The following is a 17,512-nucleotide window of genomic DNA, read 5'->3' on the forward strand; positions in this document are numbered from 1 at the left end:
TTTGGCAACGTTGTCATCTTCTCTGCGGAGAGTGTGACCGATCTAACCCCACTTACGTTTTTTAATTTCAGTGTAGATTGGGGGTTGTTTGTGAGTGACAGTAGATCGGCGTTGCTGATTGTTCTTGGCCAGAAGATACGGTAGACTATTCTCAGACACTTGTTTATAAACATTTGCAGTCGTCGGTTAATGCGGTCAGAGACAAGCCAGGTTTCGGATCCATATAAAAGAACTGATTTCACGCTGGTGTTAAAAATCCTCAGTTTTGTATTCATCAGACAGTATTCGAGAGCGCCATAATTGACCTAACTTCTGTAATGCAGTTCGTGCCTTACAGATCCTTGCAGATACATCCGATTCTGCACCGCCATCTTTAGTAAGAATTCTTCTACATCCTCAATGACGGTAGTGCTGCCATTTGATACAAGCTGGAGAGGAGATGTGTTCGTTGTTTGCAGTCTCATTAGCTTAGTTTTTGCGTAGTTAATTTTCAAACCGACTGCGCGAGCGTTGATTTCGAGTCTCTGGAGTTTTGTGGCAACAGCAGCTAGTATGTGAGTAGTGAAGACGATATCATCAGCGTAGTCTAAATCGCTTAGTTTCAGATTCAGCCTCCACTGTAACCCATCTGGGGCTTCTGGGATTGTGCACTTCAGGACATCGTCCAGCACTACTATGAAAAGCAGCGCTGATAGGACGCACCCTTGTCGTACGCCTTTGTTTATGCTAAATTTGTTGCTGTTTTTTCTTTTGAAGCGTACGCTGATCATTGCATCTTTGTAAAAGGCCTTAATCATGTCGATGACTTTCTCTGGGACGCTGCCGTTTTGCAGCGCACTCCATATCGCGTCACGGACGATTGTGTCAAACGCACGTTCAAAGTCAACGAAGATAAGATATAGTGGCGATCTCCATTCATTAGACTGTTCTATGATTATTCGTAGGGTATTGATGTGGTCCACGCAAGATAGATTTGGTATAAAGCCGTTCTGTTCTTTATGCAATTGTGCGTTGAGCGTGGACGATATTCTTGCCAGTATGATGAATGTTAGAACCTTATGGATTGTGTTAAGCAATGTAATGCCGCGCCAGTTTCTGCATTGGCTGAGATCGCCTTTTTTTGGGGTAGTGATTATAATCCCTTCTTTCCATTCACCAGGAATTGGGGAGCCTGTCCACGCTGACTGTATAATAGGATACAGGGCACGGGCAGTGACGTCCGTGCCATACTTGAGAAGTTCTGCCGGAAGGTCGTCGGTACCGGGAGATTTATTGTTTTTCAATTTTGTTTGGTCATGGCACTGTGATGATGGCTAAAAGAAATCTTGTTTTATAAGATCTTTATTTTTAATAATCGAAACGTTTCGAATAACAATCTCAATCTATCCACCTTGCTCTCCCCTATCTCTCTTTTTTTTCTTTTCTTACTTTTTCTCCTTTCTGTATTTTCCAATTCAACTTTATCGGCCCGATTCTCTATATCCACAATCGGCCACAATGTTATTCTTACTTTTTATGCTGTCAGACTTTTGTTGTTGTATTATCACCATTACTACTCAACACATGTTGTTATCTATTGTTATATAATTTATTATTTGGACGTTGTAGAGAGCTTTTCTCCAATTACTGCCTGACTTGTTTTTCGCGTGCAAAGGCCTTATATCAAATATGCTATTTCGTTGCGCCTCTGTTGCCTAGGCTTCTTAATCACCTGCACTCATTCGAGCTTGCGATATTTTCAACTGTGTTAGTTTACATAAACAGCAAATTGTGCTAGTTTTTTAGCAGAATAATGAGGCGTGATTTTGTCTATGATAACTTGAAATGAGCTGGTTTCGATTCGGGGCGACGATACATTCAATTTGTAATTTTTTTTGGGGAATCCCATTTCCACTTGTTATTGATACTTACATTATCGTCATTCAGTTTCTGTTATTGCCTAGAAACTCCGACAAACTATTTTTACCTACGTATGTATGTATATATATGTATGTCTGCACCACAGCGCTTAGTGTTTTTATGTTTCCCGCGTTCCCCTGCTATCTATTAATCTGTAGTGCGTGAATTCATCTCACTTAATTATTGTACGTTTTATAACAGACCAAGCATAGAATTTGAATTTGACAACCATGTTTTGACTGTGTGTGTGTGTTTTAGTGTATGTATAAGTAAACATGACTGTGAGTTATTGTGCATTCCAAACAAAAAATTTTAACTTTATATAAGACTTACTTCATATGATTAAAAGGCAATAATTTATTTGCTAGATGTCAATTGGAGTCAGCGTCAATCACATAGCCGCCATCGATGTGTGGGTTTCTAATACAAATTGTGTGGAATACGCTTCAAAAGCTTTTGAGTTTAGGTAATATTTATTTTTTCATGAAAATAAAATGGTATGTTAACATCGTCACGAATCTCAAAATTGTAAGTCCTTAAAGGAAAAGAGATAGACCCACGATTAAGTATACCGAAATGATCAGGATGAAGAGCTGAGTTGATTTAGCCATGTCCGTCTGTCCGTCTGTCTGTTTTTATTCAAACTAGTCCCTCAATTTTTGAGATGTCTTATTAAAATTTAGTTAGTGCGAATATTTAGGTGTCTATTTAGACATTTGTCGGAACCGGCCGGGTCGTACCACTATAGCATATATCCCCCGTACAACCGATTTTTCATAAAATAGAATTTTTGTTATATCTTCCTCAATTTATCAGATTGAAGCTTCAAACTTCATATATCGCCCAGAAACGATTGTTCAGATAAGAAACTTTTCGTAATTTCTGCCCCATTTAACCAGCTAGAAGCTTCAAATTTCACCAAATGCTTGCGCATATAGTTGTCTGAAATAATCATAGAGGTCGGTCGTATATATGGTATGTATCCCATACAACCGATTGTTCAGATAAGAAACTTTTCCTAATTTCCGCCCCCCCCCCCCCCCCCCCCACTTTAACAGCTAGAACCTTCAAATTTTACCATACGCTTTCGTGTATAGTAGATATTATTGTCTGAGAAATTCGAAGAGATCGGGGGTTCAGATAAGAAACTTTTCGCAATTTCTACATCATTTGTAGAGCTAAAAGCTTCAAATTTCAGCAAATGCTTACGTATATAGTATTTGCTATTGTTGTTGTTGTTGTTGACAAAATCATAGAGATCGATGGTATATATATTATATACCCCATATAAACTGTAATTTTTGCTCCTTTTTTAACGGCTAGAAACTTCAAATTTCTTCAAATACTTACGTTTACGTCATATATTATTGAGATAAGTGACTTATGGTTATAGCTATTTCATTCAGACTATAAAAAACATGAAACTTTCCATCCTCACACAAAGTACTTACTTATTTTTTATTTTTTATTTATCTTAAAGAACCCATAGGTATGTACACCTGTTCACTGTATATTTCGTATCTTATACAGAGTCGATTATTTGGATATTACGAATGGGATAAAATTATTGTTCAGCCCCATTTATGAAAGGCACAGCCGAAGACAGTCCCGTCCTTACTTGTTGTTTTACCTTAGGGATAAAGCTTATTAGTAGCTTAAATCAGCTTAAACTAAGGCATTATTATAAGGTGTATGATGTACTTCATTGAACATATGGTTTTTCTGTCAGAAGAAAGACTAGTATTCGTTATTGCTTGCAACCGCTTATGACAGTTTTTGCTGGGTTTCTGGTATAAGATTGAAATATTCTGTGTAAATGTGTGTAGGTGTGTGTGCATGTGAAATTACGTGTCAAATTCAGCTTTCTTCCATGCATTTGATCTCCGTCGTGGTTTATGTACACAACTCATATTAGTTTGAACTATTCACACAGTGGCATTTAAATATCTATCACTCAATATGCACCACTATGCTGACGTGATAGTGTTACTTGAATGACACATCTAATGTTTGTACATAAATTTCACACTCACAATTTCATCGAAATAGTTTTGCGTTAATGTCTATGTGAAATTGAAAGTTTTATATTTTACTTCATCATCCCTGGATTGCGTTTGTTTTTGAAGTGCTGTCGTACATTATTTGTTCATATTTCAACCACCCCAGAGTAATATATTATCCAGATACGGACTGGGACTGGGATTAGGACTAAGACTGGGACTGAGACCCGGAATGGGACTGGGACTGGGACTGGAATAAAATACATACCACCTTCTGGGACGGGCTATAAGGGACGCAGAAAAATGAGAAGAAATTGAGAGAAGAGAAAAAAGAGAAGGAGATTGAGAAAGAGATAGAATGAGACGAAGATGGAGATAGATGATGCGAAAAAGGCGGAGGGAGGAGTGAATTAAAGGATTATGAAAAAGTGAAGAGGGGAGAGGGCAGAGTCAGACGGAAAAAGCTTATTAAAATGTATGCAGATTGGCCAAATTAGGGCAGGACAACGTCTGCCTGATCTTCTAGTACATTCATATAAACAAGTTTGCTTTCACAGTTGACATTTATGTTGATTTGCTTAAACTTTTTTGTTGCTGTAGAATTTTGTAAATATTAAATTTTGTTTGCGCATATCTATTCACCCTTCCCATTCATACATCTTTCTCGCTCTCTACGGTAAAAAATACTTGATTTTATTTCACTTGAAATTATTTGTTGTTTTTTCTGCTGACTGTTGACGAGCACGCCGCTTGCCACTAGTTTAGCACGTGCAACGTGATTTTGTAATGTATTCTTTCCCATTACCCTCCCCCTCGTTGTTCTCTTGTCTATACTGTCACTTTTCATATCTTCTAGTTCGTTGATTTTGTTAAGTTTTGTGCTGTTTTCATACAACCACATACATGCAGCGTTGGGGGGGCAAATATTGACAAAGGCCAAGTTTGAGTGGTCTAAGAGCAGTAAATATTTGTACGTCTTAACAAAGTTTGGCGCATCAATTTCATTGTTTATTCATGAAAATACTTACAGAACATATACAAATTATCGCACTTAGTTGTTATATATTTTTGTTAAAATTTTTCTACGAAATTCAGAGGAATTGTTTATAAATTGGTCCGGCAATAACTGGGAGTTCTAATTTCAATATCAATCAAGTTTCTTTTTTCGTTCTCCATTCCTTTTTCTGCTCTCACATTTAGCCGATTAAAAAAGCCACTTGCTTTTAAATCGCGTTTTATTGGTTTCTAGGGCTTTCGTATAAAAGTAGTGTTGGTGGCTATCTTACAACTAAGCATTCTTCCTTATTATCAAGCCCATATTTACATTTACCTTCACCTACCCTATCTATATGACGTAACATTTTTTCAAAACACTCCCCTTTTACCATCTACTGCCCGTTTAGTTTCAAAGTTCTATACGTGAAGCATTTCAGGTCAACTCTGACTCTACGCTTGTTCCTCTAGGTGGCGTTTGCGGTTTTCCGAATCCTATCTTCCTCCCTTTTTCTCTTTTGTTCTCTCATTAGCTACGCCTCTTTTGCATGCCTCCATTTTCTCTCACACTTTTTCTGGTATTTTTATTTCTTTATTATTTTTTTTATTATTTTTTTTATTTTTATCATCAGTGTGAATTTTATTTCCACGTAGTATGCCTTTTCAGACTAAAGACATATCTCTTAAATTTTTTTCCAACCCAGTATGCCCGATGACACAACCCCCTCTTGCCTAGCACTTTTTCGTAGTCTTTCTATACTCTTCTTTTTCGGTCGGTCAGTTTATCGTTCTCGTTTTCTTTCTCGTTCTCTTTTTCTCTCTATCTCTGCTCTCTCTCTTTCTCGTTCTCCTTTCATATCTCTCATTCTCTTTCCCCTTCCCCCTCGGTGCCTCTCTTTTTTATCTTTCTTTATCTTTTTCCCTTTGCCATTAATTTTTGTTTCCTTTTGTCTCTCCTTTTCTCTCTCCTTTTGCATCTCTCTCTAATTTTCGTCCTTTTCAATTCTTTTTCCCTTCCTCCTTCCATTTCTTTTTTAACTTTTTTCCTTTTTTACTTTTATTTCGTTTGCGTTTTTTCGCATTTCTGTTTAACTTTTTTCTCTTACTTGTAGAACTAAGGTTTAATAATATCACGTTAGTTTTAGGACCGCAGGCAAATGTCACGCGGTTCTCTAAGCGCGTTGAACTGAATATAGATGGCTGTAGAGGATACGGGGTACCCCTGGTCGGCATCCCAAAAGATGGACCTCGAATCATCTAAGAACAGGCTGTACGGAAACCACCTTTTGAATGTTTAACATTTTCGAGAACTAAGCAAAAATAATTCGGTGTGGGTTGAAAAGGTTCTCTGAAATACTTCTCCAGGGTCGAGATGGATCTTTTTCGAAATGGTTCTATGATTATCTAAATCTTACATCACTGTCATTCCTAAGTGTGATGCAAAGTTCTTTAGACCCATTCAAAGCCCTGGATACAGACTACTTCTTCACAACGATTTGGATAGCTTAGTTCAATGGTGCAAGGCCAATGAAATGGCCCTCAACCTAAACAAATGCAAATTCATGAGTTTTACTAGAAATCATATCAGGTACATAATCATTCGATAGGTGACTACCAGCTTGAGCAAGTTGCTAGCTTCATCGATCTCGGTGTCACAATGGACCCCAAACTAGACTTCAAACATCATATTGGAACTTGTGTGACTCGATCCAGAGGTGTGTTGGCTTTCATTAAACGATGGTCAAAAGAATTTCTGGACCCTTACGTAACAAAAGCACTCTTTACTGCCTTAGTTCGACGGATACTACAATACGCGTCAATTGTTTAGAACCCACGGTATCAGATTTATCGTGACAAGCTGGAATCGGTTCAAAAACAGTTCCTGCTTTTTGTGCTAAGTCAAACATCGTGGGATCCAGCAAGGAATCTTCCCTCCTATAATAGCCGGTTGAAGCTTATTAACCTTCCTTCCCTTGAGAGCCGTAGGGAAATGTTGGGTGTATTGTTCATGGTGAAATTATTGGGAGGGATTGTGAATAGCCCATTTTTACTTAAGGAGATAAAGATTGATGTCCCTATGAGGCCATCAAGACATTTTCAACCACTCTTCCTGAGTACATGCAGATTTAATTTTGAAATGCACGAAGCTTTTCGTTGTTTGTATCTGGATTTCAACAAGTACTACATCAAATTTCGATATTTCAGATTCGCCTTTCTTAATAAAGAAAAATATACTATTCAACCTAAATTAGAAAATGCCTGTCTAATGCAAGCACAGGCAAATCAAAACACATAAAAGTGTGATAAGATTATACGCCTAATAAATGCATTACAAAAACGTACTGTTCACTGCGTCATCTACAACATACATTACATCTAATGAGAGCCCCTACTGGGCAAACAGCCCTCATGAGCATTTCGCGTTGGCTCCTTTATGAGTGCTTCACGTCGGCTCCCTAATGGGCGCACAGCTCCTTTCAGAGCAATGCTCTTCCTTCAGAGATTCTCACGACGGCTGCCTGCTTGAGCATACGTATAAGAATTGATGCACAACATTCTATCCTTCTTATAAATTTGTAGAATAAATATGTTATTTATATCGCATATACTACATATTTTAAGTAAATTGAATATTTTAGTCTGTATAAATTTTTAAATTGTAGACTAATAAATAAATAAATAAATAAATAAGTGGTATCACAACTCTCTCTCTCTCTTTTCTTTTCCTTACTCTTACTCCTACTTTTGCTGTCTATATCGCACTATTTTCGTAATTACGTCAAAGAGGTAGACTTATGCCACATGCCTTTCGCCATTTTTGTTCTTTTACGTCTGACACAATTTATTAGCCATATGCGTGTAAAAGATTGCTTACTGCCTTCAGTTTGATAGGTGTTAAAAAACGAAGCATGTCTTTAGCTGCACCTAAAGTTATTCTAGATATGATTGCAAATCGCTTTGTGTGCAATAATGTGCGAAAACTGAGGGTACTCTATCCGTTAAACAACTTCTCAACACAACCCAATGTGTTTCTATAGGTTCGCAGTACTGTAAAAAAATGCAAGCTCTCTTTTGTATAAGAAAGTGAAAACAATACAAGAAATATTTTTCAAGTTAAACAAAGAACAAAGAGCAATTCGAAATTCAAGGTGAAATGCCGAATGATTACAGAAATTCTAAGAATTAGAAGAGAACGAATGAGTTACAGGAAATGCAAAACAGTTCACATATATACGTATCTACAAATAACAGACATTGATGTATGGGTTTGCTCCGAACAAAGAAACGCTACACTAGAAAGAGAACAAATAAAGAAAAACAAAAAAGAGGAAAATCAACATCAAGAAAAAAAGCGGGATATTAAATGGCAAACAACGCACCAAAACAAAGCTGACAAATTACATAAAAAAAGGAACAAAATTGCGATAAGACAAAAGCCGAATAACAGCAAATAGTAATGATAAAACGTAACAAAAAAACGCCAACAAATCTTAGCCTTGATTTACGCAAGAACAGAGAACAAACGAAAAGAAATATTATAATCAACAACATCTCAAGTTGAAACAAAAAAGCCCGAAGTAATGAAAACGAAAAAAAAATAGATAATGTTGTAAAAAAGGTAAACAATGCACAACTGAGAAAGCAGCACGCTGAAACAAGACAAATTATATAATAAGAAAACACTTTGTTGTTGTAAGAGACAAAGCAAGCGTTGGTAGCGAAAATCAGATTAAATGAAATATGAAGGAAAACTTAAAAAGAAAAACTAATTATATTTATCTTTGAATTTTTATATGTAAAGTGAGTTAAGCAGTTTTACATAGCTCAAGATTTTATTGCCAAGAATTTGGCAACTGAACATTACATACTCAGTTGTGAACTTTGACCGTTATTTACATACATATGTTTGTACAGTCTCAGAGGTTTTGATGATCAAGCATGCCGGAAATGCAAGACAACGGACTCATTCAGTCTATGTGAGGTCCTCATGGACCGGACAGTTCAACCTAATGCGGGAAATGCATGGAGCCAAGCGCGGGGCTCTCAAGTGTCGAAGATCATGTTTAGGTATTACAACCTTACATTGACAAAGAGGAGAGGACGTTAGATTCAAGACGGATATGCTGACTGAACACAGCTCTCTGGCGTCACATGTCTTCGACTTAGGCCTAGTCAGTGATAGCAGATGTAGAAAGTACGAGTTGGAGGAGGGCAGGACCGAGAAGGTTTTACGCTCGTGCCCTGCGCTTGCCAGACTAAGACTCCCGCTATTAGGAGTGATAAAGCTATCAGATCTAGAAACAGCAAGTGGCTTAAGTCCCAGAAAGCTTCTAGTAATTGCCAAGAGGACGGAGTTATTTTATAACATATGCAGGGGCCTGCTTTTTGATCGGATTTTTCAGTTTGGTCAGTTCAACCTACCCCAGCCTTCAGAGATATTTTATCTTTGAGTTTACCAAGGATTAAATGTCTGAGGGATTTTGTTGATCTCTGTCCGATATAAATCGATAACTTTTTTATAGTAAATCGATATTTTTCGAAACATACATATGTGATAACCAATCGAAAACTAGTCGAGTTATTAGCGATTAGGGCTGTGAACTGCATCCGGATTTTTCAACTATCTGGATAAACCGGATATTCGAATAGCCAGATAGCTAAGCAAAAAATCCGGCTATCCGGATATCAATATAGAGCAAAATCGGATTATATATTACATATATGTATTTATTTATTCTGCCAGCTAGCTGAGTGAAGCTGGTATTATGCCTGCATGCACCGATGCGTGAGTACCAGTGGTTACCGCTACGTCTATAGGGCGCACTTAGTCTAAAAATACTGATTGGTATTTGGCGTTCCGGATGACAGAATATTACCTCTATTGGCACCTTTCATAAAACTTGAGTACCAGCGGAGGTGTCCAGAGAGCCTGAACTTACTGAACCAGTTCTCTGCACTACTCCTAGAAGCACAACCTCTTCATACGGATAAAAACCAATAACCATACTGCATGTTCTATCACCGCAAGCTGGTTTTGTGACAGGTAAACATGCTATTGCTTCATTGTCGCTGTTGGTAGGTCCACTCCACAATTGTTGTAACATGCTTTCGTAACGTTAATCAGATACTGCTGTCGCGTTTCTCCACATGGAAAGGAAAGGAAATGAAAGGAAAGGAAAGGTAACGCAAGGAAAGGAAATGGAAAGAAAGGGAAGAAAAGAGAAATTTTGTTTATATGGTGTGAGGCAAAGACGAGATATCTATTCGTTACGGAAGTGTTATTAATCTGCTATCCATAACAAGGTTTATCGGTTTTTTCGTGAACGAGTTAGCGGTTTACTATATTATGGAACGGTTATCGAAAAGATCGATGTGTTAACGAAATTCATTGATTTGTTAACTAAGAATATATATACACCTCGAACTTTACGATTACTCTGTACTCACGCTTTTTTTTTAGTTTGAATTATCAATTAGTTATCGGTTTTTCATCGAGGAGTTATCGTTTTTTTTATCGAAAAGATATTGAAATATTTTGGAAGAAATATCGATTATCTATCGTGAGGTTATCGATATTTTATCAAAAATTCAGCATTGTGTTATCGAAAAGTTATCGACGTTTTATCGAAATTCATTGATTGGTTTTAAAGTATCTTTGCATATCGTTCCTGACTTTTTGATACTCAGCAGAGTTAAGCTCTCTCAGAAGGGCATAAACTAATCGAGCTTAATATAGACTTCTATACATCACAATTTCTATAACGAGAAAAGTAATACATTTAGCCATGTTCGTCTGTCGTCCATCTGCGAACATTGAAATTTACGTACATTTTGAAATATTTTGTTGAAATATGGAATATGTCTGGAAAAAATTAACGAAATCGAATAAGGACCACGCCCTCCTTTATATAAAAGAGACTCAAAAGAACCGTACATGAAAATATTGGCTATATCTTAGCAAAAAATAAAGGTATAGCAACTTTTTTTTTATTATCAAAAATTTTACAAGAAAAAATGGGCAATTAAAAAACGTTTGAAAGGGCGTGGCATTGCCTTTTTTAGCAGTCTTAATTCAACGTTTTGGTAGCTTAAACGTACGGACAAAAAACTGAAGTTAAATAAATTATACGACTAAAGCTCTCAGCTGAATATTTAATGTTTGGTTTCATCAGAAAATAGACTCCTAGTTTTGTTTAAGTAATTTCGGTTTTTTTTCTGTGAATTATATGTGACTTTGTTGTGTTTTTGACCGTCCGTATAAACTATTTTTGAATTTTTTTGAACTCACATAAACAACAGGTGACCAGTTGATTTGGTTCGAATGACATCAATTCAACATCAGCAGTCATTTCCATGTAAAATTGATTTTGAATGTACTGCTTGGTTCTCCTTATTTCTACGCTGTAACTTATTTATATTAATAGGTATATTGGTTCCTACTTTTATTACTAAAAAATTTACTAGGTCCAACAAATGAACAGTGACTTAGTACTTAATTACTGCTTTCCTCTGTACTTAATACCTGGTTCTGTATCTAATTATTCACATAAGATCAAAGATTTTTTATTGATTAATTGAAATGTGTAAGATAGAAAAACTTCACTGGCAGTAATCAAATAAATTCGAGATTATTTAAGCTCATTCTGTCAATTATTTGTTTGTTTTCTTTACCAACTCATTTAGCAATGTCAAACACATTTTCTTCTTAGTTCCTTCTGTTGTTGTTTCACATATACATAAACAAAATATACACGTTGATTTGCCCTACTTAATAAAATTTTGCTGTCCCTTATATATCTTAATATATGAAAAACACGTGTCACACAATTGAGGCCAATGGACTCCTAAACTACTAAACCGATTTTGAATTTGTTTTGCACCCGTGTGTAGTTTGATCTAACTTGAAATATAGGATAGGTGACTGGGTGACTCGGGTCTCGAGATATAGGCCAAAACGTGGACCCGGGTACCCCTAGAGTGTGTTTATAGAATATGGATATCAAATGAAAGCTGTTGATGAGTGCTTTAGTAGAGGGCAATTTTCATACCCCTGGGTGACTCAGGTCTCGAGATATAGGCCAAAACGTCGACCTGGGTACCCCTAGAATGTGTTTATAGAATATGGATATCAAATGAAAGCTGCTGATGAGTGCTTTAGTAGAGGGTAATTTTCATACCCCTGGGTGACTCAGGTCTCGAGATATAGGCCAAAACGTCGACCTGGGTACCCCTAGAATGTGTGTATAGAATATGGATATTAAATAAAAGCTGCTGATGAGTGCTTTAGTAGAGGGTAATTTTCATACCCCTGGGAGACTAGGGTCTCGAGCTATAGGCCAAAAAGTGGACCCGGGTACCCCTAGAATGTGTTTATAGAATATTGATATCAAATGAAAGCTGTTGATGAGTGCTTTAGTAGAGGGTAATTTTCATACCCCTGGGTGACTCAGGTCTCGAGATATAGGCCAAAACGTCGACCTGGGTACCCCTAGAATGTGTGTATAGAATATGGATATTAAATAAAAGCTGCTGATGAGTGCTTTAGTAGAGGGTAATTTTCATACCCCTGGGTGACTAGGGTCTCGAGATATAGGCCACAAGGTGGACCCGGGTACCCCTGGAATGTGTTTATAGAATGTGGATATCAAATGAAAGCTGTTGATGAGTGCTTTAGTAGAGGGTAATTTTCATACCCCTGGGTGACTAGGGTCTCGAGATATAGGCCAAAACGTGGACCCGGGTACCCCTAGAGTGTTTTTATAGAATATGGATATCAAATGAAAGCTGTTGATGAGTGCTTTAGTAGAGGGCAATTTTCATACCCCTGTGTGACTCAGGTCTCGAGATATAGGCCAAAGCGTCGACCTGGGTACCCCTCGAATGTGTGTATAGAATATGGATATTAAATGAAAGCTGCTGATGAGTGCTTTAGTAGAGGGTAATTTTCATACCCCAGGGTGACCAGGGTCTCGAGCTGTAGGCCAAAAAGTGAACCCGGGTACCCCTAGAATGTGTTTATAGAATATTGATATCAAATGAAAGCTGTTGATGAGTAGAGGGTAATTTTCATACCCCTGGGTGACTAGGGTCTCGAGATATAGGCCACAACGTGGACCCGGGTACCCCTAGAATGTGTTTATAGAATGTGGATATCAAATGAAAGCTGTTGATGAGTGCTTTATTAGAGGGTAATTTTCATACCCCTGGGTGGCTAGGGTCTGGATATATAGGCCAAAACGTGGACCCGGGTACCCCTAGAATGTGTTTATAGAATGTGAATATCAAATAAAAGCCGTTGATGAGTGCTTTAGTACAGAGTAATATATTATCCAGAGACGAACTGGGACTGGGATTAGGACTAGGACTGGGACTGAGACCCGGAGTGGGACTGGAACTGGGACTGGAATAAAATACATACCACCTTCTGGGACAGGCAGAAGAATGAGAAGAAATTGAGAGAGAAGAAAAGAGAAAAGAGAAAAGAGAGAAGGAGATTGAGAAAGAGATAGAATGAGACTAAGACGGAGATAGATGAAGCGAAAAAGACGGAGGGAGGAGTGAATAAAAGGATTAGGAAAAAGTGAAGAGGGAGAGAGGGCAGAGTCAAACGGAAAAAGCTTATTAAAATGTATGAAGATTGGCCAAATTTAGGGCAGGACAACGTCTGCCGGGTCTTCTAGTTAGCTATATAATTATGCAAACTTACCTATACATACATGTAGGGAAACGAGTTTGTTAAATAAATAGTTCGACACAGTTATTGCGTATTTTTAGTTTATTTATATTAAGTTGATATTTTGCGGTTCTTATGGCTAATTATATTTAAGTAATTAATGTTTTAATATTTTAGCGAGTGAAGCGTGACGTTTCGCAAACTGAACAGATTATAATTCCAAACTCAACTAACTTCAACGTTTAGAATTTAACTTCCAACCGCTCTTTTAACATCACGCGTTCGTTGGGTTCGTCAAGTCTGAGTGAATAGGTCAGGGTTGCTTAATTGGGTAAGGTTAGTTAAGGCTAAGCCAGTCGTCCGTTTATGGTTAGGTTAGTCGTCTACTTCGGAGTTCTCGTCCTACATACATACATAGTTGACTATTCTAAATTGATATTGATGATTATTCGTCTTCATTCCTTTACTTGTCTTAAGTCAAGCATTTCAAACGATTTTGCTCACAAATCCACTTAACTACCTACACTAACCATGCTAGAGCTGGCATTTCTCGCAAACCCATGCTTTTTGCAACATTGTCACTCCCCTTTTGTCGTGTTCGTAATACGTTTTAACTTCTTCTTCAAATTTTGCATTTTTTTCTACAGTTTGTTATTTGTTTTAGTTGCGCTGTTGTGTACACAGTGTTTGTTTGTTTCTTTTTTTTCATTTTTGTTTTTGTTTTTGTTCTATCATTTCAGCTGTCATCTTATTTGATTTAACGAAGAATAATCTGCAACACATTTCTCTTTTGCAGTTTATTTGGTATTCTTGGAACTTTTGCAACCTTTTTTCACATTGCCAATCATAGCTTTCAAGCAAGTTTGGTAATACGTTAGCTTCTCACTTTAGTTAGTTTACTGTATATTAACGCTGAACAGTGAAGAGATAAAATGGAAGAGTGAAAAGCTGTGAAAATTGAAAGCTACTTTGTTGCGCGATTTGTATACTTGAGATTTATAAGGGTAAAGGGATTAAGAAGAAGAATATTTTAGGAGTTCAAAATTACCTTAAATCCAAATTTGAAGCTGGACAAGCATCGTAACAACATCGGTTGTTCCATTGCGGACAGAGCCCACTGGGAAACAGGAAATCCTTATAATGACCCTGACTCAGAGGTTCAGGGATGGATCGAAAATCGGTTAAAGAAGAACAGAAGCTGGCATCTATGGGCCGAAATTGAAGAAATCTATGCCAATGGAATGCAATCCTACCATATTTTAGACAGAAATATATAGAAGTTTGCGGTAGAGAATGTCTACGGAGAGGCTCATCCTCGAAGAGCATCTACATTATGTCGAACAGCGAAGCGTCCCTGCGTACCTTGCAATCCTACAGAGTTACATCTAAGCTAGTGGATGACTGCATTGAAATCCTTAATGACCTGGGAGCCAAAAACAAGATTTTGTTAGGATGGGTTCCCGGACATCAGGGACACGAAGGTTTTAAAAGCGCTGATTATCTAACAAATCTACAGCAGCATTCTATGGTTCAGAGCCCTTTTGTGGACTCACAAAAGCACACACAAGGGAAAACATAAGTAAGTCTGAAGCAAAACAATTCAGGCGTCTGTCCAGGGCAAAGACAGGCCAAATTGTTTATACTTCCGGCAACAAAAGTGTCAGCCAAACTCTTTTATCTAAGTAGGGAAGACCTATGAACTCTCACTGGGTACTATATGGGACACTGAGATCTACGATATCACATAAGTAAGTTAAATCTATCCGATACTCAAATTTGTCGATTCTGTGAGCAGGAGAATGAAACATCGGTTCACATTCTCTGTGAGTGCGTCACTCTGGTAAGGCAGAGGCTCTCCCATCTAAGTGGTGTGACTCTTAATCCCTATGTGATATTGAGTAAAAAGCCTTAAGAGGTACTTAGATACATCAAAAGTCTCCACATACAAAATGAGGCTGAAAAATCATGCACGATAGATCTACACAAAGGTCGCATTGCTTCCAGGCCTAATAATAATAATAATAATAAGATCGTAAAAGGCTGTTGTTTATTTGTGTTAAGAGCCAACACACATGTGTACATATGTCTTGCCTTTTTGCTCGTTAATCAACGACTAAACCGGAGATACTACGATGGTAGTACTTTAACCAACATATTCATAGTATCAATTGAGGTGACCACTATTTTAACCATTCGGCGTATTTGAACTTGATGACAAAATAGCAGATAAAAATATTCCCAAAGCGTATTAGTTTAAAAAATCAATTATCAAACCTTATTAAACTATATCTATCTTTCTCTCTCTTTCAGTAAACGTCCAACATAACGCATCGCATACACGTCATGTCTCACCAACAGTTCGAACAATACAACAGCATGCAGCAGCGTCAGAGACTGCATTTTGTAAACAAAATCAATTTTTGTAGATAAAATTACAACATGTCAAAATTACGTTGGTAAATTGAAAAAATATTTAAACAAATGCAGTTTCGCCCATGAGGAAGCTAAGGTGCTTAGCGAAACGTTGGGACGTAATAGTGGAGTTTTACTTGTACTAAAAGCAACATTATGGTCAAGAAAAGCCTATCATAACACAAAAAAAATGCGATACCTAACCAAAAATATTTGAGCCCTGAAATTTGCTTAACAAAAACAAAACAAACAAGTGGCGTTCTACTCCCTTATTAGGCAGGCGCACCAAAATGTGCTCCACAACACAATTTTGTTTACTCAATTTACGAACATATTTAATTTATTTGTGTTGCTATTTGCTTATAATGGTAGCCGCTGGTAGTCGTGTGGTTAACGGACTAAAATGCTATTGCAATCCGAGGGAGTGTGATGTTATAAGATCGCTCGATTGTCCAGGGAAAGGCATAATGTTGTGGGATCCATGCAAGTGAGTAAACATTTTTTTTATAAAACTTCTAGATTGTGTAAAAATATAAAAGTATCAAAAATTGTGTAAAGCTAAGCTTAATTAAATCCTTGTCCTTACAAAGAGACAGATCCGCACTATCATAAACATGACGATTGAGGACCGGCAAATATAAACATGCAATTTAACGTTGTGTCTAGAAAATAAGTTCACCTTCTTGAGGTAACAACGAAGAGCCCGCGAAAAGGCTGTGCACACAATAGTCGAATTTGAGTAGACTAATGAGAAGCTCGGCCTTATCGCGCCTTACATTTATTAATTTTTTTTTTAATGACAAGCACAGTCGACCAAAGGAATCTATACTCTTATACGCTGCTAAAAATAAGGGCGCACACAATGAAAGACTAAAACCACCGAACCTCCCTCAGCTAGGATCAATGCAGAGAGGCGCTAATAATTGCTTTGGCTTACTGTACGGTCTCGGCGAAAAAATACCGATATATATGCTCCCTCAGGAAAGAAAACCAATATACGACAATAGATCGGAAATGAGTGGAGCTGCTGTTGGCATGCAGGTGCGAACAGCATCTCAGGAAAAGGACCAGGGAACAAATACCTACAACTGAGCTACGGTCGAAACGACCACAAGGACAAATGGACTTTTACTTGACCCGATTTCTAATTATAAACGCGTTCTTCCGTACATATGGTTAGGTTGAAATGGCCGGTCCATGAGGACCTCACATAGGCTGAATGAGTCCGTAGTATTACCACAACTTTATTTTAACGACCAAACTGAAAACCCCTATCAAAACCAGGACCTATGTTATAAAATAACTCCGTCATCTTGACAAATACTAGAAGCTTTCTCGGGCTTAATGCACATGCTGCTTCTAGACCTGACAGTTGCAGGGCACGAGCACAAAACGCGCTCGATCGCTTTCTCCTCCAACCTGCACTTCCTACATCTGCTATCACAGACCACGCCTAATTTAAAGGCGTGGGACGCCAGAAGGCAGTGTCCAGTCAGAATATCCGTCATGAGTCTACAGACCTGTCATTTTAAAG

At 37.6% G+C, this 17,512-nt stretch overlaps 1 protein-coding gene across 1 annotated transcript in view; it reads left to right on the plus strand.

The window, feature by feature from the left end:
* Positions 1–17,512, plus strand: part of cmpy (crimpy) — a 151,625-nt gene that overhangs the window by 27,097 nt on the left and 107,016 nt on the right. The window contains exon 3 of the mRNA XM_067791520.1: positions 15,877–16,465. Coding sequence (XP_067647621.1) covers positions 16,269–16,465 — 197 coding nt within the window. The 5' untranslated portion in view covers positions 15,877–16,268. The remainder of the gene's footprint in view (positions 1–15,876; positions 16,466–17,512) is intronic.

This window comes from Eurosta solidaginis, chromosome 5 (assembly GCF_040869045.1).
Source record: "Eurosta solidaginis isolate ZX-2024a chromosome 5, ASM4086904v1, whole genome shotgun sequence".
In the NCBI taxonomy this organism is placed as follows: domain Eukaryota; kingdom Metazoa; phylum Arthropoda; class Insecta; order Diptera; family Tephritidae; genus Eurosta; species Eurosta solidaginis.